At 33.8% G+C, this 22,799-nt stretch overlaps 1 protein-coding gene across 1 annotated transcript in view; it reads right to left on the minus strand.

Annotated features, from left to right (window-relative positions):
- Positions 1-22,799, minus strand: part of LOC106636872 (uncharacterized) — a 204,740-nt gene that overhangs the window by 129,419 nt on the left and 52,522 nt on the right. Inside the window, exon 3 of the mRNA XM_023392246.2 lies at positions 19,137-19,258. Within this exon, the coding sequence (XP_023248014.2) occupies positions 19,137-19,258 (122 nt within the window). The remainder of the gene's footprint in view (positions 1-19,136; positions 19,259-22,799) is intronic.

Genomic DNA, 22,799 nt, shown 5'->3' on the forward strand with positions numbered 1-22,799 from the left:
GACAATTATATTTAAGTATTTAATATGGACGAGAAGTAAGTGTGGAATCGTATGTAGTAGTTGTCAGCGTGACGCTACGGTCGTAATCAGGGTAGGCAGTAAGATGTTGTTGTAAAATCACTGGAAAATTCCATGAAAGTGCCCAGTCTTGTACTAGGTAGCCTATATATTATTTTTATTGTATTATGCTATGTTGTATTGTTCATAATCGTTAACTAATTGAATATTAAAATATTTATTGAAACCATACCTAAATAACGTAGGTATACTTTTTCCAATGATAGCTGTACCATTTTTATACACAATATCGTTTTACAGAAAATCAGTTAATGTTTATAATTATATCGTCTGCCGTGTAATTTTGTAGAAGTTTAGCTTATTACTTAGGTACCCATGCTTTTTTTGCTGACTGGTTTATTTTATTTAAAATTTCATCATCGAATCTTCTTAATCTTACACTTAATAGAAGCTTTATCATAAGCATTATAAATGTAGTCGTATGTGTATTTTATGCTTTGCATGGATACACAATATTCAACATTTATGTGGTATTTATATTTGATGGACTTCAGGTTTATTTTTTGTCTCATATACGTGACGATCAAAAATACCATTTTTTATTGATATATTGGGGATAAATATTTTTGTTTAATGATATGTAAGTAAATGGTTTAGAAAAGTTTTTTTTTAAATTTGTTATTAGATGTATTCAAATACAAGCTTTTTTAGAGTAAGGACTAGGAAGCATATGTTTAATAAACAATTTCGCAAGTTTCTTATTGTTCAAAGGTATTCAAGCTGATATAGTTTGTTCAGGCAAAATTATCTTTTTATTAGGATGTAGTGTTACAAGGAGATGTGCGTGCTGTAAGCCGCGTTTTTTAAATTCTATCGTATGAACATAGGTTATTACTTCTCAAAATGGATAACTATGATAAATTCCAAATAATTATTAATGTAAATAAGTAAGTATATTCAGCTCTTAACATCCATGTATCGCTCTTAAATTTTAGCGTATAGAAGATGAGTGCATTAAATGCAATAATTTTGAGCTCAAGTATGATCTGGTAATCAAATGTCAGCGCACTTATCACGCTGGTTGGTGAACAAAGTACAGGTGTATGATTTTAAACCTGCTTAGCTAACTTTTAGTAAGGTGTTTTTTTCACTAGTTTAACTTAACTTAATTAGAATAGGTAAATTGACCTTTAAGAAACGTTGTCTTATATAACCCCCTTACCCCTACCACAGTATCGCACTATCCCCACCACTATCCTAGGGTCATGCTGGGGGGTGCAGAAGCACTATAGCTTATCTGCTATATATCTGTGTGTGTGTAGATACTAACAGAGCTCTGCCCCCTACGTGCGTCACACGCCAACTCGTGACTAACAAAATACGCTATAAGTATGATATTTTTTTAATGAGATTTGCATCCTTATTCTCTTGAAAATTTTGAGAAGGTCGTTGTTCCCTAGATCGAAAATATCTAAAAAGGTAGAAAATTGTCAGCAAAACTAATATAAGCGTCAAGAAATGTGTGTAAAGAACTTAAGACCGATTTACGACGGCGTTATTAAAACATCCTTGTTAACAAAATCACTCTTTCAATATTAGAGCGATAGTGCAAACACTGTATAGCCCCATTATTTCAAAAACTGTAACTTGCTGCATATCCATAAACTAGCGGCCCCCTGTCTTGGCTTGGTCTTAGACTTACTAAATGGAGCACCATAAAGTGTTGACACGAAATGTGAAACGTTTTCAATAAAAAATTTTACATTTATTCCTGACACTTCTTAGAACATAAATCTTCTCATTAAAAACATATCTGTTGGCAACTCATACAGTTCAATTGTTCGAATAATAAGCTGTAAAAATTAAGAAATTATAATTATGCTGAAAAGTACCGTGTGTTTCTTATGCCATAAAATAATCGTTGGCCACAAGAAGCGGTTAATTTGCAGTTTCTCCTGTATAATTTACGAAAAGGACTATTTTTCAAAGCTGTTAACATCAAAAAATATATATTAAAAAAATATTTTTTTCTCTTTTCTCACAAGTTTATCACCACAGCAACAAAATCTCTACATTTCTTATTGCCAAAATAATACAAATATGTTTTTTACTTATTTAAAAACTTTAATGTAGATTTTTAAAGATTTAAAAAATTACTGTGAGGATAAAATGAAAAGCTGATCTCTCACGTAATGGATTCTTTATTTGTTAATTTTGACTGTTCCAATCTTAAGCCCCAAACTGATCGGGAGAAAAATAACAATGTCCGAAGCTTTAGGGCTAGTTGTAGTGCTCTTTCTCAACGTCTCCTGATATAACGTCAAAGACGTTGGTGTCTAAGGCACCTTTTTTTGCAGACTTAGTTGTTTTGATGATCTAAGGTGGAGATATAAGTAGAGATTGGTTCGTGATACTTACTCGTTGGAGACTCACGTTGGCTCAAGTTTTTTTTTCCTTCATAGCTGTTAGATTTGCCCAGCACAGACCAAGGAGGTTGAATGTTCAGAGTCGAGAAGGTAATATAGGGTCGTCAGTCACCGGGATTCCCAGCCTTGCAACGAACAACTCTCCTCGTGACGTCTGCCAGTTAATGACTGACTTGGTTTAATAGTGGTAGGCTTTACATTGTCTTTTAGTTGACGAATCGTCTCTAGAAATCAAAGTAAAAATGTATTTGTTGGCAAGGTAATTAAAACTTAAGTGGCCCTTAAAAGAACTGATGAGATTAATGGTTAAGTAGAGAACATTAATGCTTTCATTGGCCCTAAAAAGGGCCAGTGGTAAAATTTACAGTCATTCCTTTTTATTATTCTTGATGATGGAGAGCCTGCTGTGGGTAGCTTGACTCTCACCCTCGGAGTCTCTGTGGACGGAGACCGTATGTGAGGGAGGTACGCCACTGATAAAAAAATATCTCGTCTTCGGGTTGTTCCCCGGATCACCAACCGCTCATCGTTAGTCAGGGAAATGTGGGGATGCCGTTGGTAACATGACCACTGAGAAGGAAGCTGTTGTAACTGCCCATGCTCCTCAGGGCTGTTTTCCCTGGCTTACGTTTGTAGCAAAAATTCTCTGTTGGTACCTGGCCAGATTGTCGTACGTCCACATAACTCTGAAGGGTTGGAGCAGAATATGCTCTGGCTAGACACGTCTCCTGGTACTCCACCAGAGACGTCCTCGGTGGGCATAAATTTTTTATTGGTGGCAGTCGTTAAACCTGGAGGTTCAGGGTGATAGTGAACCTAGATCACTTGCCCATTGGAGAAAAGCGTCATCGGTAACCGGGATACCCAGCTGCACAATGATCATCCACATTCTCGATACAGCTCGATGAACTGCCAGTAGACGAACGCAGAAGTTTCCGCAACGCTCTGGCCTGTTATAACCACACTTATTTAATTCTGTTGCAGGTAGCTTCGATGTCATGTCAAAGCCACCTAGCGGATCCTACTGAACTAAAGTTAAAAGCTGGCGTATTTTTGCAAAACTTTAAGCTTATTTATTGCTATTGTTATTAAATTTTTCAATATAAAAACTGTACTCAAACCATCTAGGAAGTGTCAGAAGTTGGTATGCAAAATTTCAGCAAAATTGGTTTAGAAGCTTTCGTGGTTAGCGATTACAACGGTTTTAGCGACTTTGCCTTATATTTTAGTAAGATACTTAAAAAAACTACTAAAAAATTCTCTAGACAGTAAAAAAGACATACATTTTTTGAGATTTTCTTACCACATAATTTTAAAGTAATAGTGGTCAAAAAAGTGCTCTTTGTTTGATTTTGTAAGATAACAAAGGAAGTATTGCGTATGTGGTAATGTCGCATTGTCCCGTGAATACAAGTAGATAGATGTATATGTTCATGTTTGTATAAGTATACGCAAAGGCATTTATACTTTACTCTGATATTTCAGATACTGGATGATATATGTATATTGTATATGTATATACAAGGTTGACCTATGTATAAGGAAACAACTATCTTTAATTAAATTTTACCAGATTTGGGAAATTGTAGAATTTTAAAAAGTGCTTAGAAACTTTTGCTTATCTCAAGTAAAAGTAATGAAGCTCACGTAAAAAGAGTGTTCCACTTCTGATTTCTCATTTTTTGAGGTCAGTTTTAGTGCCACTGGTTTGCTGCTGAAAATTAACATTCTATTATTTGTGTATTGATCGACATTTCTAAGAATTATATATTAAGTGAGCACTACTTGAACATTTTGATCGTGGTTTACGTATCGTCCGTGGGTCACATTACGTTAAAATATATTAACATGAAGGTTGCTTAAAAGATTGCTGTACATGTCAAAAAGTTTTATTAAAATATATGTGTATCTGTATTGTAAATAATTATTAGACTACATTAAATATATTTAATATTTAAGGACGAAAAGGTAATAATAACGTTTTAAATTTACTTTGCTTCATTTTTTTCCAAGTGTAACTTAAAGTTTTAATCAAATTATTGCATTTTGAATTAGTACCAGCAATAAACTTCTTAGTTAAAGGTGTGGCAATTACAGTCAGAACTGTTACTGGGCTTAAGTGACAAAAAAAAGCAAGTGAGAATAATAACAATACTCGTATAATCATTAATGTTTTCTAAGAGTGTGCTTTAAGCAACAATTAACAGGATGTAATATAAGTACTTTCAACTTAGTAACTCACAGCTGGTAGAATTATTATTTACAAATAAAAAACTTTTTGTAAAAACAATACGTTAGAGAAAAACTTTGGAGTTCCAGAAACGATGAGATCATTTGAATTTCTGCAGAAGTTAGAGCTCGTACTTTTTTTACAATCTTTGGATAAAGCAACTCAATGGTGGCAGCGTTTGCGAAGTACACCACTATGCGTGTTATATTAACACCCTCACTTTTCAAGACTACGAGAAGGAGGACGTACTTGCTATTTGTCCTCATTTTCTCTTTATTTTTAACTAAGCTTCAGTGCCACGGTCCCCTGGCTTGTAATAAGTAGTACGTCTTCTACTTACCAATGAAAATTTCTAAAGTTTGTTTATTAAGTTAGTACATCTTGTTTTTTTACCTGTGCTACCCTGCTGTATGTGAGTTGAACTACGCCACATGACTACATAATTACGTGACTGCAGCCGTAATGTATAAAGTATATAGAAATTAAATTTACTTATCCTTATATATAACTGTAACATGGCTTATTTTTACACTGGATCTGAAGCCTTTAAGGATTAAGGATAATGATGTTCTCATAAAATCCTAATTGCAGTCTGTATATATGAATTATTGCAATTTGGTGTAGTGCCAGCAGTAAGTTATTTATTCAGAAGTTTTCGTTTTTTTTCTCACTTCTGCAGATGTTAATTAACCTAATTTTTCGTAAGATTAATTCCAAGTTTGGAAAAAGAAAACTTACCCATTAGGAAAAGCTAGTTTAGCCTGAAAATCATACAACTGTATGATATATCTAGTATACATATCTATCTAGTATATATATCATATCAGATTGTTTGTAACCATGTACACTGATATCTTCCTATTTTATACAGTTATGAAAATTGTAAGCGAGTGTTGATCCCCCCTTTACTCCTTACCTCTTTTAGACCACATCGAAATAACGAGGTACTTTTTTTTTTTTTGCATATTTTGAATATCATTCTAAATAAATAAGTTTTCGTACCTACAAAAATAATGGTGTTACTTTGAACATTTATTTTGCCATTACACTACAGGAGTAACATTCTTGTTTTGTGTTTTATAAATAAGAAGCAAAATGCTAGAATTTAACGTGTTTAATGGCCACTGTCAGCTCCAGGGGCCTCAGATGCTTTTGCCAACTGCATAGTCATGTTCAGGAGCATTTAAAACTTTTTCGTAACAAAATCAGGCTTATTTATGCTATACTTGACCGACTTCTTTCTAGCTTTACGTATCAAATACCAAAAATGGAGACGTCATCTATTCTGTACTGTACTACTGTACTAATTTAAGTTTGCTAAATGCTGTATTTTTTTGACTTTGAAAATTCTATCAATTTAATTATCATGATAAATTGAACCTATAGCAATCGTAGTATTTGTTCATATTCTATATGTAATATTGTAGTTTACTTATTTATTGCTGTACTTCCTTTACAAATTTTCTTTTTAAACGTTAAAGTTATTATTAAAAAAAATGTTTTTCTGGATAAGTGACGTTTTTTAATGATTGAAATATAGTTTCTTGTATTTTATGATAACTAAGATTTTAAGTGCAATAGAAGTTGGTAAGATAATCAAAAATCAGAAAGAAAACATTTCAAAAAAGATCTTTAAAGAACAAAGTCATGATTTACACCTAATGTGGAGGAAGAGGGGTTGACGCGAAAAGAAGTATATATGTATAAATCTGTTCCTCTGCGTAGAGCAACCTCCATAATGCATTTTAATCTTTTATATAGGCTTTGAAGTAGAAGATTAAGGGTCTTGAATAAAAAAAAATTTTTCTTAATTCGGAAAACATATAATGTATAAGTGTTAATAGCAACAAAGATATAGAAAATACCTCTACTATAAGTTTATTATAGTTGTTATAACCAGATGGGCTTTAGTGAATCTGTAATGAGCAATAAAGAATGATTTATAACAAATGTATATTAAATATAATTATTCAATATTATAAAAAAAAAATCAAGCATACCAAGACATTCTTACAAAAAATATTATTAATTATAAGCTTTTTTTTATTCACTTTCGTTTTTCTTTTTAACTCACATAATTATTCTTATATATTGGAAAAGACACTTTGACATTCAATCTCCCGTTTAAAATAGCTTAATCTGTGTTCTGAAAAAAGTAAGAAAACTGTGTATCAAACATTACTGTAATGGTCAATTAATAATTATTCACATGCTATTTAACTTATTTATTTACTCTTTTATAATCTCCATTGTAATGATTTTTTAATAATATCTTCTTAAAATTCTTCTTTCACAATATTTACGAATTTCATTGTGCTGTAGGTTATGTACATGTGAATGAAGCCATAAATTTATTGTTTTTTTTAAATTTTTGGTGACAGATAAGCCAACATATAATTTTACCGTACTCATGCTCTCTTACGTGGCGTACGTTATCTTTTTTTGTTATACATGAAGTGCATACACTTTACTTCGAAAATTTGTTGTTATGCTTTGTTTCATGAATTTTTAATTTTTCCACAGTTCCAAAAACATATAGGCGATATTCACATTAAATAAGCTTATTGACCTGAAATAATTAAATAAAAAGCTTATATTTTCAATTTTTTTCGCTTAATATTTTACACTATAAAAAGATACTTTTACTTGTCAATCTCATAACACAATAAAAGTACATGGAAATAGAAAAATGGTGTGGGTGCAGTGGTAGGGCAAGAAAGATCGTGTAAAGCGACAGTGGAGGAGCGCTGATGGAGCAGTAGGAGCTTGATCCAATATTTATTGGGTTGAACTAACGATTAAGTAAGAGTAATTCTTTCTCACTTTGCAGGGTACAGTGGAGAGACAGCAAAGGGACGATAAAAGATTTTATAGAGGGAAGCGTCATCAAAGGGGTAGTGGGGGGTCATGCGTAATTTCCAACACATTTGACTGTATAATATAAGAGGATGTATATATTTTGTAATGTGTTACACCACACTCACTTACCTATAAGTAGTGAGGCACGATATATGGGCTTCTTCTTTACAGGACTGAAAAAATGAGGTGGATAGTTGGCACTTAAATGTGTTTCAGTGGAAGACACCAGTGTTTTAACAAACAGTTGTTACCTATATTTTGAAGCATTCCAATACAATCACTATGTACAGAATAAAATTGTTTACTATCCAACTTTGTCTAGTCCAGTTAAGAGTCAACCCTACTGGTGCAGATCCAGCAGTTACTACTCGGTACGATGCTTACTTGGTAGAGACGGAATGTAAGGCACTGGATGTGGGCATTGGGAGATCTGAAGGGTAGGCATTGGAACTTGGATACACCAATCCCATGCAGGGCGTGTATGAAGTTTGTTAATGCAGCCTAGAACGTTAACAGGTAAATGTTGTTGTGCCTTCTGCTGCCACTTGGTGTTGCACAACGTTATATATCTAGTTACACACGCGAAAAAACGCACTTCTACGAGATATATCGTTGCCTCAGAATACGCGTGAAAACGGCAAGTAGACAAAAGCAAGAGTATTCCTCGTGCTTCCTCAGTGCCCCAGCTATCTGCATACGTTGGCACACACACACACACACACTCATACGCACACACATACACACACACCAACTTTTGTACGTGGTCGAGAGTTGGCCATGCTGCTGATAGTAAGGATTGGTGAAGGTACAAAGGCCTTGGATAAGGTAGGGTTAGTACGCATTGTACTGCCCCTCTTCTTGTCAGCTACTGCTAAACATATACTTTACTGTGATGTTAGTTTACAACGTCAAAAATTTTCCTTCACAAACCTTGCCTTCACCATGATTTTCCGTATGCCCTATAGGGTGAACATCTGATTCTAGCTAAATATTCTATAAAAATGGGAGTGTAGGTTAATGTAGAGTATCTGTTTATGTTTAGTGTACCAGGTTTTCTTCTTTTTAAAAATGCAGCAAGAAATGTTGGTTGGCCGAAATTAGCAGCCTTGTAAGTGTTTCGAGTGGTGTGTTGTCGCAGTATTGTATATTGTATCAGTGTAAAATACTAAATATTTGTATTTTTATATTAGTATGATGCAGGTGTACATGCTTGTGTTTATAACTGTGCTTTTAAAGTAATTGACAATAATCGATATCAATGTATATAGTACTATCGGCTTAAAAGAATAAACTGCAAAATAACAAAAAAAATTGCACAAACTGAGCCAAAAATTCTTTTTTTTTTTTTTTTTTTTTTTTTTTTTTTTTTTTTTTTTCCAAGAAAAAAAAGTTAAGAACGCAGTCAAAACTACCAAAAAAAACAAGGATAACAAAAATGGTGAGTATCTGTCCAATGGGAGCTAGATTATTTGTCAGTTACCTCGATGCAACTAAAAAATTACATTAAAAACCTTTAATTTTACTTATAAAACCCAGATAAAAGGACTTTACCTTTTTTAATTAGTCAAAACCGTGACGGCTATTTTCTGCTTTCACTGTTAGTGCCTTAGTGCTGTATGTACCTCACAATTTGACTTACCTGCCCTTTAGTATCCCCCCCTTTAGTATCTCCTATATACTATGGCTTGCAACAAGATAAATAAGAGGAGGAAAGGGGAAAAAAAAATTTTTGACTAGTTTCTTGTTTGTTTATTTGATCATTCGTTTTTTTTTGAAAAATAAATATTCAATAAAGCCTTTAATTGTCAAATAAAAGACAAATTTATTTTATGAGACTACATAACTATTATGTACTTCATCAAAAACAAAGAAAAATACATGCACAATTACAAAATAAGGTAAAAAAAGTTAAATACTTTTTCTATTTAAAGAGAGGAAAAAAAAAGAGCAAAAGTTTTTTAAACGGTAGAGGTGGTTACTGCTTGCATTGTCTAATATCACTTTACGATGTTTCGTGCATTATTGTCCGCTTGTCTAGCAACGAAGGCCCACATTTCCACTGTCTACAGATAGCAACCATGTGGGCAGTTTGCGATGCTAACACCTTGTTTGCCACTTTTGTGGCAAAACTCTTTTATTGAGTCGCGCCTGGGGCACTGCACATAGCAGTGACCAAGATTCCCACACTTCCAACAACCTTGATTCGGAGCTGAAATGGCTCTTGGGATCTGGATTGGCTTTCCTGACAGAAGGGCAGCCTCTGCAATAAATGACGGGAGCCCAGGCACGTTTATTGGCCACAACACTCACAGGTCTATGAGCCACGGGATCACCGCCATTTGGGTGAGCTTCTGTAGAGATGGTGGTACTATTCGATGCTGTGGGAAAGGTGGCACTAATGCCGACGTATCCTCTTTATGTAAGTAGGACCTGCTGGAGTACCATTTAAAGCCTCTCATTGTTGCCCCTTGGCCTGGACTCCTTGACCAGGGTGCTAGCAATTTTTAAGAGGTTGTTTAGCATCTTGAGATCTCGTGGGCCTATCAGCTCAAGATCTGAGCGGATCTGGTGCAAAATGCTTGCGGGTACCGTGGTAGAAATCAGTGGTGGCAAGCAGTACCCTAGTTGGGAAACAGAGTTTGATACCCTTGACTATGTAGGTGGCTCACAGCCTTGACTGACTCCCCTCCGATGTTGGCCTTGTTTGGATAGCCAACCATACCAGGTGGACGACCATGCTAGGCCCTCTCAGCTCTGTCTTATTTGACTCAAGATATAGGTTGTCAAGTCAGAGATCACTTTATCTCCTTAACGCAGCTGTCCAAGCCCTAAGACTTGTTGGTTGGCCCGTACTTCTTCGCCCTCTCATGGTTGGAGTCTGTAGTTGCAGTCTCACTTTAAATTCATTGTCAACAACCTGGCGTGGGGGTGTGTATTGCTTGAGGTTATTTATACGAGCTTTTATAAATTTTTCTGTTGTGTTGTCCCTCACTTTAACTACTATCTAAGAGCAACTGGGTTACAGTGCAGGGACCTACAAATTTGGGCGTGACTTTTGCTGTAAATTCTTAAGTTCCTGAGGATAGCACGTAATTCCTTCGCATTAAAATATTCCCTAACGTAAATAATTCTGCCCTAAGCCTGTGATTGTAGTATATTGCCTGCTGCTCCCGTGCTGACTTAAGATATTTCACAACCAAATCTCTAATTATTTCTAAGTGGCTAACCCTGTCCGCCCATAAAGTTGTATTTATAAGGTTTATTAGCAGAGCTTGGATGTCGTGGCTTGAAAAGGCTACAGCTGGCAGATATTAGCCAAAGTCTGGGAATGCCAGGGTTAGCTTTGGGGACGCTTGCTTCATCGTGTTTAGTGTAAATGCAAGCACCAGAATGACTTTATCATTTCGTCCAAAGTGCAAATTCCACGCTCTGTAGGACTGACTTGTGCGTGATATGGCGGAATGGTCAAGTGTTCAATGCCATCAATCTTACACATTTCTTTTAATTTAAAATTGACAATCTCCGTGCCATTATCAGTTAATATATATATATACATTTCGGTTTCTTCCACCTGTTTATTACCAATTCGTCTACCACTTGTCAAATGTTCTTCCCATCTGCCTTGCAGAGTGCTTTTAACTCAACGTTTTCAGTAAATAGATTTTAAATAACTATTAAAATTAATAGATATCTGTGTCTACTATTTTTGGAAGAAGGTTTTTGCCCTCTGATATTAATTGCTATTGCCATCTAGGATTTTTCTATAATTTCTTCCCCCATAAGAACTGGCCAATAACAATAACTAGCAAAACGGGCACAAGTTTTTTTCATTCCTAGGTAACCTGCTTGGGGAGCATCATGAGCACCGTGTAATGCCTAGGCACGGTGTTTCTTAGGAAGGATGATTTTCCATTCATCGAGGTCCTCAATCGTTGAGCTTATAATAGGGTAAGATTTGTGAAAGTTAAGGGTCTCTTTCTTATGTTTTTAATTTGCAAATTTCCGTGGGACTTCTTGCACTCCTTTCATGCGTTTCAAGAACCACTCATCGCATTATTGCTTTATATTGGTCGTAATGACTGCAACTAAGTTCTCCTGTGCACAAGGGAGGGTATCCGGGATTTGATGTAGGGCCAAAACGCGGTATTTTACCGAGACAATTTTCCTACAGGATCATTGAACCTATTGAGCCACAACTGACTGATATAGTCTGTAATTACTGTAATACGTTCACCTTAGAAATATCACCTTAAAATATCCACAGCCCACAGCACAGCCAAACACTCCTTTTCTGTCATGTAGGACAAACGGTTGCAAAAAATCAAGCCTCGATAAACTCAGGGCTTCAGTAAGGGGTTTGTTTAAGGCTTTCAGAGGCTGACTATTGTTTGTCGGTCCATTGCCACTTCACGTCTTTGGACATGAGCTTCGTTGATGGTTACTTCTTTTCAGTAAGATCTGGGATAAATTTGAAATACCATGCAACCATTCCTATGAATCTTTTGAGTTGTTTGGGAGTTATGGGTACGGAATACTCTAAGATTGGCCTGACTTTCTCGAGATCTTTCCTAAGACCTTTACCATTAACCACGTATCCAAGGTACTTGACATCTCTACACCTAAATTCTTACTTTCCCCGACTAACCACGAGATTCACCTTATTTATGCTCTTTAAACAATCCTTAACCGCTTGAGGTAGACCTTAAACGTTTCCATGACAACTTTAATATTGTCCATGTTTGTGTAAGCGTATATTTTAAATTCCAGATTAATAATGTGATTTCTGATTGTGAATGTCTGAAATGTAGCTAGGTCATTGATCAATCCGTAGGATATGCGCCCATATTAGTTTAATCGTCTATCGGGTACAGGTAACACTGTGTATTGCTTGCTATTTTCATCTTAAAGGATTTGATGGTAATCCTTGCTAAGATCAATTTCCAATATGTTCTTTGACTGATGCAGTTTATCTAAGATACCGCCCATAAGTCGCAGAAGATTTTTTTCGTGTGATTTCGTTAAGCTTCTGGCACTCTATAAAGAAAAAAATCTCCTATTTGCTTTTGGTGCAAGAACTAAACAGCTTCACCACGCGTTTTTAGATTCTTCAATAATGTTTTCATGTAATAGCCGATCTTTCTCATATTACGCGATCTTTAGGACTTTGGTCACATACCGTTGGGGACGTTGTTTAATTGGGGGGGTGACCTTGTACATCGAAACTGTGTTTGGCTACAGTAGTGATACCAAGCTTTTTTTAGGCAATGGACTATTAGATCGTCGAGGACCTTTTCCAGCTTTTGCTCCTCAGAGGGGGACATCGTTATTCATTTTCTCACAGAAGCACTTGCTGCTAATGTTATCTGGTCGCTTTTCATTTCCTTAAATACTTACCATGATTTTGTGTAATAGTACACCATACATCCTTACTGTAATATACGGTTTATTAATACGTTTTCAGGAAATCTATCCCAAAAATCACAGGTGGTATTTCCCGTCCTGTTGTTGGGTTGATTCAGCATTTTTGCCTAACAGTGGAAAGTAATTAAAATTGCCTATTTAAGCCCTTAAAATACTATTGCGATAATGAGGATAAAAATATGCGATTATTTTGTACCCCTATGCTATCAAGATCGCAACATACTTGCCCGTTATAACTTCACGAAGATGTTGCTTCGATCTATCCTTGCAGTATTATGTTGTATTAGCGTTTGTTTTATACAATTAATCGTATACAAATCTGATTTTAAGTTGCTCTGGCCTGTCTGCTACGTCTGAAAGCTCCATAGCTGAAGTATTGTTTTGTGACCGTGTGACTTATCGACTTTTCTAGTCCATGTGCTGGCTGACGGTTCAACGTTTTTTCTATTTAAAAACCTTTGTAATTGATTACTTGACTCTAAGATAGTCCCATTACATCTCAGTTTTAACAGTATTAGATATTAAATGATTTCTCCATCTGTAAATTGACTAACTGCATCTAGTAACACTCTTAATTTTGTTCCGTAGCTTTATGCTTCAAGCATATCTTTTCCTGTTACACTATCACTAAAAGAAAATTCTAAGTTATCTTATAAAACCGTCATATTTATGTGTATGTATCTAAAAGGTTAAGAAAACACAAAAATAAAAACCAACGGACGATAAAGTGTACGTGGTAAGAAAGGTATATGTATTATACATATGCTCTTTACAGGGCAATGTTGCGCGCAGCAAGTAGCTGAAAACACTTAGCAAGCTACTGTATTTATTATTTCAAAGGAACTTTTAAAACATTTAAATACTAGTATGCCACTACATAAATGTCAACCACCAGCTTTTATCACTCCCCCCTATAACCTTTCTAACTTATTAACAGTCTACCTATGACTTGCTTACCCGTTACTTCATGAGGTCACTTTTAATATTAGGGATACACTTTAATGATTTTGAAACACACACTTTTATAATACTATACCTAGGCTAGAGACAGCAGCTAAAAATATGTTACTGTATACATTATGCAAACGATCGAATTGTTTCATATAAACAGTATGAAATAACAAGTAATGTACGTACACATATGACTAAATTAAAAAGGACAAGCCTGAACACTGTGACCAGGCAACCAATTTACTTATATATAATATGAAAACAAAGTTTTCAGGTAGTATGCGTAAGCAAACCTACATACTAAAGCACATGGCACGCTCACAAAATGTCCGCTAAAGAGCACTGTACCAAGAAATTGCCTGTACAACCAGTCAAGTGCCATGTAAAATGTCAGGCCTCACTTGCTTACCTATAAGTAGCAAGACATAGCATGCGGGTATTTTATTACAGGACTAACGGGATGAGTCGAATGGCCTGTACTTTGACTAAGTTTATAAAAAAAAAAAATGTTTAACATACATTTTTTTATTCCATATAATCGGTCGTCACTTGATGAAGATCCATACCAGATTAAATGAAAAAGTAGACTTATTATGTACTGTCAATCTTCACTTTATTCGTTAAAAATGTGTTACAGCTGTTTCGGTCTCACAGTACCTTCGTCAGACAGATGTCCATCAAAACTTGATAATATACAGCGTTCTATCAAGAACATACACGCTGCACCGTGCTCGACAATTAGATAACAGGGGACATATACATACATAAATTCATATGCTCATACATACACACACAAATACATACATTTCGTATATAGTCAATAATACTGGTCATTTCAAAGCTAAATTAAGTAGAGGCGAATTATTTAAATTTATCATGTCATTCAATAAGATAGTAGAGTCTTTAAATTTATTAATTTCAAATGCTTCTAATGCATCTAGTTTTAATCCTTTGTTACATGTGTGTAAAATCTTAAAATTGTTATTGTAAATATGATTACATTTAAGAATGTGATTGGCATAACTAGAAGTATCTAGTTGTTTTTCGTAGGCATTTTCGTGTTTCTTGAGTCTGAACTTAAAAGCTCTACCTGTCTGTCCTCTATATTTCTTATTACAAGAACCACAACTAAGTTCGTAAATGCCTGATATGTTTTCTTTTTCGGTCTGATCTTTATTATTTTTGATGATAGTTTGTAAAGTTTTATTTGATTTAAAGGCTATGTTTATATTGTACTTCTTTAAGTGCTGTTTAATCTTTTCTGACAAATTGCCTGTGTAAGTAATTACATAATACGGAGCAGCTTCTTTTGCGGGCTGAGGGAAAACTTTGCTTATAGCTTTCTTATACTGTCTTTTTTTAATTAACTTGTCAATAATGTTAGAATCATAGCCATTATTGTAAGCTATTTGTTTAATTATTTGCAATTCTTTAGTATAGTTCTCAGAGTTTAAAGGTATGGAAAGGAGTCTGTGAATATAACTATTAAATGCAGACATTTTATGTGAGTACGGATGAATAGAATTTTTATGTATTGTCGAATCTGTGTGGGTAGGTTTATAGAAAATACCATACTTTAGTTGATCGTAAATTCTATGTATTGTTAATTCCAAAAAAATCAATTCTATTGGTGTTTTCTTGTTCCATAGTGAATTCAATATTTTTATGTAATATATAAATATGTTTGAGAAATAAATTTAGTTGCCTTTTTGTACCAGTCCAACAACAAATTATGTCATCCACGTACCGATACCAAATTAGCAAATTTTTACTAAGACCATGTTCCATAACTTTATTTTCTTAGTCATTCATAAAAATCTCTGCTAAGAGTGGACTTATGGGATCACCCATTGTAAGGCCATCTCTAGCTAAAAATATTCGGTTTTGGAATTGAAAATAGTTTTCTTTCAAGCAGACGTCAAAAATGTGTAAAATTTCTTCTGAAAATAATTGGCTAGTGGTGGATCTACTAAGTAGATTTTTAATAGTGTTTCTTACTTCTACGTTACGCTTGGAAAGAGATTTTTTACATCAAATGAAATCAGAGTCGAATTTTCGGGTAGTTGTTGATTTTTTAAATTATCTGTAAGTTGTATGAAATTTTGTATGCTGTAGGTGGATGTGAATTTAGTATTATATGTTATTAATTTAATTAACTTTTTGGATACCTTATACGATGGGGAACTATTAAATGAGACAACTGGTCTAATAGGCAAATTGTTTTTGTGTAGTTTAACTAAAGAGTATAGTTTTGGTGGCTGGGGATTCATCTGGACAATTGCATAGTACAGGATATTTGATAGAATGGTTAGATTTTTATGTAGACTTATAACGTCTTGTTGGAATTTATGTGGAGGATCTTTTTTTAGTTCTTGAAAATGACTAGAATTTATAAGTTCAAAGGTTTTTGAGACATAGTGATGCTTATCCATAGCTATAACTGTATTCCCTTTGTCCGCTCGAGTTACAATAATATTATTATCTATCGACTTGTTTCTAATACTAATGGCTATTTTCTGATAGTTTTTTTATCTTAAAATTATAATTTTCTTTTATTAAAGTAGCTAACAAATATTTCTCTTTGTTCAAATTATTGACTAAATTGTTCGGTAAAAGTCTTTTGTTGTTTAGTATAGTTCAACATTGACAGCTATGAGTTCTTTTCCTATTTTTTTTTTTTTTTTTAATTCTGTACAATAAAATTAAACTTAAAACTTTTCTCTAGTAAAGCGGTTCGTTTTTCTGAAAAATTATTGTTTGACAAATTAACGAATCTATTGAAAAAATTTTGGTCAGAATATCTATGTTCATTATTAGTGTTAGTGTCTGTGTATGATGTGTTTATTCTTTTAAAATGTTTCAGTCTATTTACTTTATTTTTTTGTGTTATGTACTTTTTCCGAATAATACAATCTATTTTCACTCTTACATCACTGTCAAGTGCCGTAAATTCAATGTTACGGAGTTTGGATAAGAGTTCAGTATGAACCACTTTAAGGTAAACACTCACAACGTCTCTTTTGATGTATGCTTTTTTTCTATCTTCCACTAGCCATCTTCTAATTGCCCCGGCCACTGCTTTCTTTGCCGACGAGTTGTTGAAGTTGGTTTTTATCGAAATGTATTTGGGTACTAGTTGATGCTTTATACATTCGTTATAAAACCACAAATTTTGCGTGCATGTTCTTAAACGCAGTATGAGCTTGAAGTACAAGGTAACCAGAAAGCTTGTATCAGCTTGTTTTAAATATTCTATATTCTATAGAGCTTTCAAGTTCAGAATCAAGAAACACGAAAATGCCTACGAAAAACAACTAGATACTTCTAGTTATGCCAATCACATTCTTAAATGTAATCATATTTACAATATCAATTTTAAGATTTTACACACATGTAACAAAGGATTCAATTAGATGCATTAGAAGCACTAGAAATTAATGAATTAAAAAACTCTAATACCTTATTAAATGACATGATAAATTTAAATAATTCGCCTCTACTTAATTTAGCTTTGAAATGACCAGTATTATTGACTATATACGAAATGTATGCATTTGTGAGTGTACGTATAAATGTACGAATTTATGTATGTATATGTTCCCTGTTATCTGATTGTCGAGCACGGTCCAGCGTGTATGTTCTTGATAAAACGCTGTATATCATTAAGTCTTGATGTACATCTGTCTGACAAAGGTACTGTGATACCGAAACAGCTGTAACACGTTTTTAACGAATAAAGTGAAGATCGACAGTACATAATTAGTCTACTTTTTTATTTAATCTACATTATCTTAGGTAAAAAATTTACATGAAAATAAAATAAAAGCTTTATTTATGTACTCATACAATTGCTTCCAGTACTTAGACGTACACAGATTAAGTACCTAATTATTTTCGATCGTTGAGTATAACACTACTAAGTAGCTTAAATTAATAATGATATACTTTGCCATCTGTCTATTCGCAAGGCATAAGTATTGAGGTTATGATCTAAGTGTTTCAGTTTTCGTCAGCTAAGTGTAGTACATTGTTGCTCATGGCTATATACACATGAGTAGCTGACGACTGACGAACGAAAGTAACGAGGATAGAGCTGCGCAGTACGTTAGCGAGTGACAAAACATCACCTTTCTGGTCAGAAATGCAGAACTTCCAAGACTGAAATCAGGATGGGAATGTAAACTTCTTATCAGGGTATAATAAAAAAGCTTTTTCCTTAAGAAACAGTAATAGGGGGTTGGCATGTAAGATACTTGTACATATAAAGTAACTTCTTGTAAGTAAGGGTCAAATTCTTTAACGTTTTCTTATTATTGCTGCTGCAATGTAGTAGACATTGTAAAGGTGTCTGTGATGTACATTTGTTGGTTGCAGCTGACTTTTTTATTCGTATAGTTAAAGGTAGCGCAGCATGTATCTCGTTTTTTTGTTGGCTCCATGGTTTGACAAGATGGATGTATGAAGAGTAGTAAACCTGTTTTAATAAATAAGCAAGCTTAACCTATAATAAAGTGTTGGATTTTTATATTTTTTCACACGTTTATACATTAAAATTAAATGATAACACATATCTATATTATAGCAAAACAGCAGAATATTTTTTCGAATGAAATTAATACTGTTATAGTAAAGTGCTACCAAAAAAAACGTTTTATCTTCTATTCAACACTGTAATAAGTATAAATACTTTGTTAAGTATTGATTTACTAAAATATTGAAGCTCATCTCTCTCCTACCTAAATATATTATTCTTATATTTAATTTTGACAATACAGTTGGTTCAATTGAAATAACACCTTTAAAAAGAAATACAATTACATAAATCAACTACAGTTTCAACCTCATTAACATGAGCTGCACTTTTATCTTTTGTTATTTGAAACCGAACAAAACATTGTATTTACTCATAAATTGGTGATGAAAATCTTGTGGTTAAAGAACTTGTTGATCATGCCTTGGTTGAAGCACTGACTTCTACGCTGTTAAGAGTTAAGAGAAATGTTAGGTGGATAGTGTGACTAATAACTTTAAAATAGATAAGATTAAGAGAAACTTTCATTACTTCATTAAGTTACTAAAGACATGTGTCAGACACCTACTGAATCTTTAGTAACTCAATATTAAGGAAAGGAAAATCATCCGAGATTCTGACGGGCCATTATTTTCTTTTAAAAATTATATGTAGCATCACTTAAAGTTACTTGAATGTTCAAATTAAATTAGTTACTTACCAATCAGAGCTGGAAGTATTTTACATTCATAATTATGAAAACTTTTAATTCCACTTATTCTGCAGCTATAACTACAAAAACTAACGATACTGCATTTTGGACAGCTGTAGCCAATTTGAAATCTGCAGTTAATGATAAAGTAAATTACTAATTGGCGTTTGATTCTTGATTTTTTTTTACTAATACATAGATAAATACTTAGATAATAAAAACGGACTTTACCAGTTGAAAAATAAAAAGAAGAGGAACTGCTACCGTAATAGAGGTATTAGAAGATTGTAAACTGGTTCACCTAATTTTTTTTCCATGAAGATTTATATAGGCTTTTTATCTATCTTTACAATGTTGTTATTATGTTGTATTATTATTCTCGCTTCCTTCTTATATTATTATTGCATGATCAATCAACTAAAGGATATCTTATTATTATTTAATAAAATACATTTATTATTTTCTCCATCACTATTAAGAGTTTAAAACACTTATGTTAACACTTATAAGAGCAATATCAGGGTAAGCATGATAATATAACAAGTAGCACACTTGGCAGAATTATTAAAAAATAAGTTTACAATTTATAAGTGGTGGAACGGTACTAACTAAATTGGTGCGTCAAGAAACATACCTAGAGTGAGTTTTTAATCAAATTTTCTTTGCTCTACATATAATAGGGCCAGCACCTTTTAACTCCATGTGTTAAGACTTAATTATTCCCTGTGTTTGTCTCTTGACACTTTTGAGAGCCACAAAGAACTTAGTTAGCTTTCTTAGAGGAGAACTTTTCTTAATTATGACTTCTTTAAGAGTCTTCAGGTTTCATTATTACGAAAAGAAATTATGAATTGATTTCTGAAAGTTATCTGTCAAGTTAGCTGTCTTCCCTTCTGAAAGCTATTACTGTCCTCGGTAAAATAAATGTGTATATGCGTGATTCTGCTGTAGCTTGCTCAGATCGTGTCCGGTACTCATACTCACGTGCCATAAAGAAACCCTAAACTGTAAAAGCATTTAATTGCGTCGAACGTTGTTAAATTTACTTCACATACTATCTTATATTATTATATTGATCCCTTCATTGAATCGATGTATTAATAATTCCCTCATCAATAATCGATTTTATAGAGTCAAACTTTCTATCCCGACTCATGTCCACAACTTTCTTTTATTCATAAAAGCTTCCATTGGTAAATAGTAAGGCTTATACGCCACTTAGGCGTGTAAGTATCGTATATTTTAGCTATTGGTGATAAGATTTGTACCTTAGTCACACCAAAAATCGACAAAGACGAGTGACTTTTCACTGCTCACATTTTGTCGACATATTTTTACCCTAATCGCGGTTTTAACAAAAATTTGCTCAAAATAGTAACTTTTTGGATTGGAAATGCTTACCACTAGTAACTTTTTAAACTTGTGATAGTAGAACCTTAAGTTGTTACCTATCGAATAGCCAAGCTCTTCTTTTTGTGAATTTTCCGCGTACAAACATTTCATTCCGTTCCAACCCCCATGGAATAACCATTTGGTATGCGTTTGCAGGTACGCAAACTACAGCTTCTTATTGCATTAGAGGCAAGTAAATAAATCATGGGTGGATTAGTCATTGTAATACGTCTATGAGTCGTACGAGCTTTACCAATTTTGAAAATTTCATTCCAAACTTTCTCATTCTGACCGTACCTCACCATACAGTGCTTTTTTTTTCGTTTTAGAGCAATCAATCCCATTAAAATTTTTTTTGCATTACTGTTGGGCTAAAAAAAAATACATGTCTCGGGATTTTATTCAATTCCCCCGTTTTCGCTACATGAATGCAGAAACGGTGGTGCTGCTCCCAACGTTGGTAACCAAGAAGTGCACTTCATTAGGTGACTTTATCTGGGCTTTAATGAAAGCAAAAACATTATACTGATAATTAAAATAAAGAGCTTTAAAATTTATGCCCTGAATGAAAAGTTGTAGTGATTTTATGAAAAATACTAAATTTTAGCCAAAATCACATTATCAGCGATAATAACGCTCTAATTTAAACAGCTGTAACTTTTAAATGGAGTCACAAGATCGAAAAAAGATTTATTCTAATTATTAGGTCTTTATCTCAGATTTTATTTAAGCCCAGTTAGAACACTCGAACTGTTAAAGGAGCTAAGCTACACGTGCTAAAAAGTAATCCAATTTTTCGAAAATCGATGAAAACTCACTTTTATAAAATTTCGTATAACTTTTGACCAGCAAATTTTATAGTTGCTTCGTTTTAGATATTTGTTGTTAATGATGAGTACAGTAAAAGTAACATGGAAAAAATTTTTTTCAAAACAAACTTTTTAAAAAAAAATTTCTTAACTTCATGAGAGCAAGTTACAGCAGAATCACCCATATAGAGTTTTACATGTATAAGTAATTTAAGTTGAGTTGAGGAATAAATCATGGTAAATAAAATATGTAAAGAAATTCAAAAATGTTTTAAATCTTTACCCTTCTCTTTTAAAGCTATTCTACCTTACATGTTTAAATATATTAGAAATAATCTCCAAAATATCTATTGTGACACAATAGCACGGGCTTATAGCAAACGTGTGTTATTACTTTATTGTATAATTTGCTTAAAAAGGGATTAGGTTCTCACAGGTCTTGTGTAGCATTTGTTGTCGTAACTAGTAGTATAGTATAGTTATGTAGGATTGAATGTCTTTTTACTTAATTGAAAGAACACTTACTTATATACTTATATAACACATGCACTGAGTGACTACTCTTTTACAGCTGCACTTGGCACCACCCAAAGTGATTTAAGGTAACAAGACATTGTATGAATATTAGCTCATAAATTATCTAAAAAAATATAAGCCACTAAGATAAGAGTCATAGAGCCATACACCACAAAGGAAACGATGCCAGCATCATGGCTTGCTGTTATGTTTTCAGTTCGTTTTATTTTTTGTCTTTTACCTAGTAACTCACGAGGGAGCTTTAATTAAGTCTAATGCACTAAGGTAGGGTTATTAGGGATGGCTTTTTCTACACAACACAACATACAGTACTAACACTAGATATGTTTACCTACTGGGATATCTCTAGCGAAATGTAATTTGATGTTCTCAGTGATGCTATCTGTATCTAGGGCACCAAGGAGCTTGGATTTCCGTGTATGGGCATGCTTGCGCTTGCGTAACCAGAGTCTCGGACTTAACGGTGTCTGAGCTGGTAAGAGTCTCCCAATATCACGCTGTGCTACTCCAACGCTAACCTCGCAACAAACTCGAGGATATGTTCTTGTCTTGCCCCGTAGGCACACCGTATGCTACTCGGCCCACTACACACTATTTGCCAGCATATCACTATGGATTGGCTACCATTACAATACTTTTTCTTGGTACAACAACACACCGATAGCTGCCGTTAACGAATGAATACTCTTGTCATCACAGACACACATCTCTAGGATACATGTGGAAATCAAGGAAGCAGAGTAAGACCAAGCCCTATAGCTATTTCTAATGCTGTAGTCTTTGAGCTTTACATTAGGATTTTGTATGTAACAGCAAAGTACAGATACGTGAAGAAGAGAAAGAGCTACCAATGAAACTCTTGCCATTTACCATCACTGACAAGTGCTTTGTGACGCGTTTGGACATATTTCAAACTTACTACGTCTTACTATAA

Source organism: Copidosoma floridanum, unplaced genomic scaffold (genome assembly GCF_036245765.1).
Source record: "Copidosoma floridanum isolate Cflo_tuat_1 unplaced genomic scaffold, Cflo_Japanese_pri ptg000020l, whole genome shotgun sequence".
In the NCBI taxonomy this organism is placed as follows: domain Eukaryota; kingdom Metazoa; phylum Arthropoda; class Insecta; order Hymenoptera; family Encyrtidae; genus Copidosoma; species Copidosoma floridanum.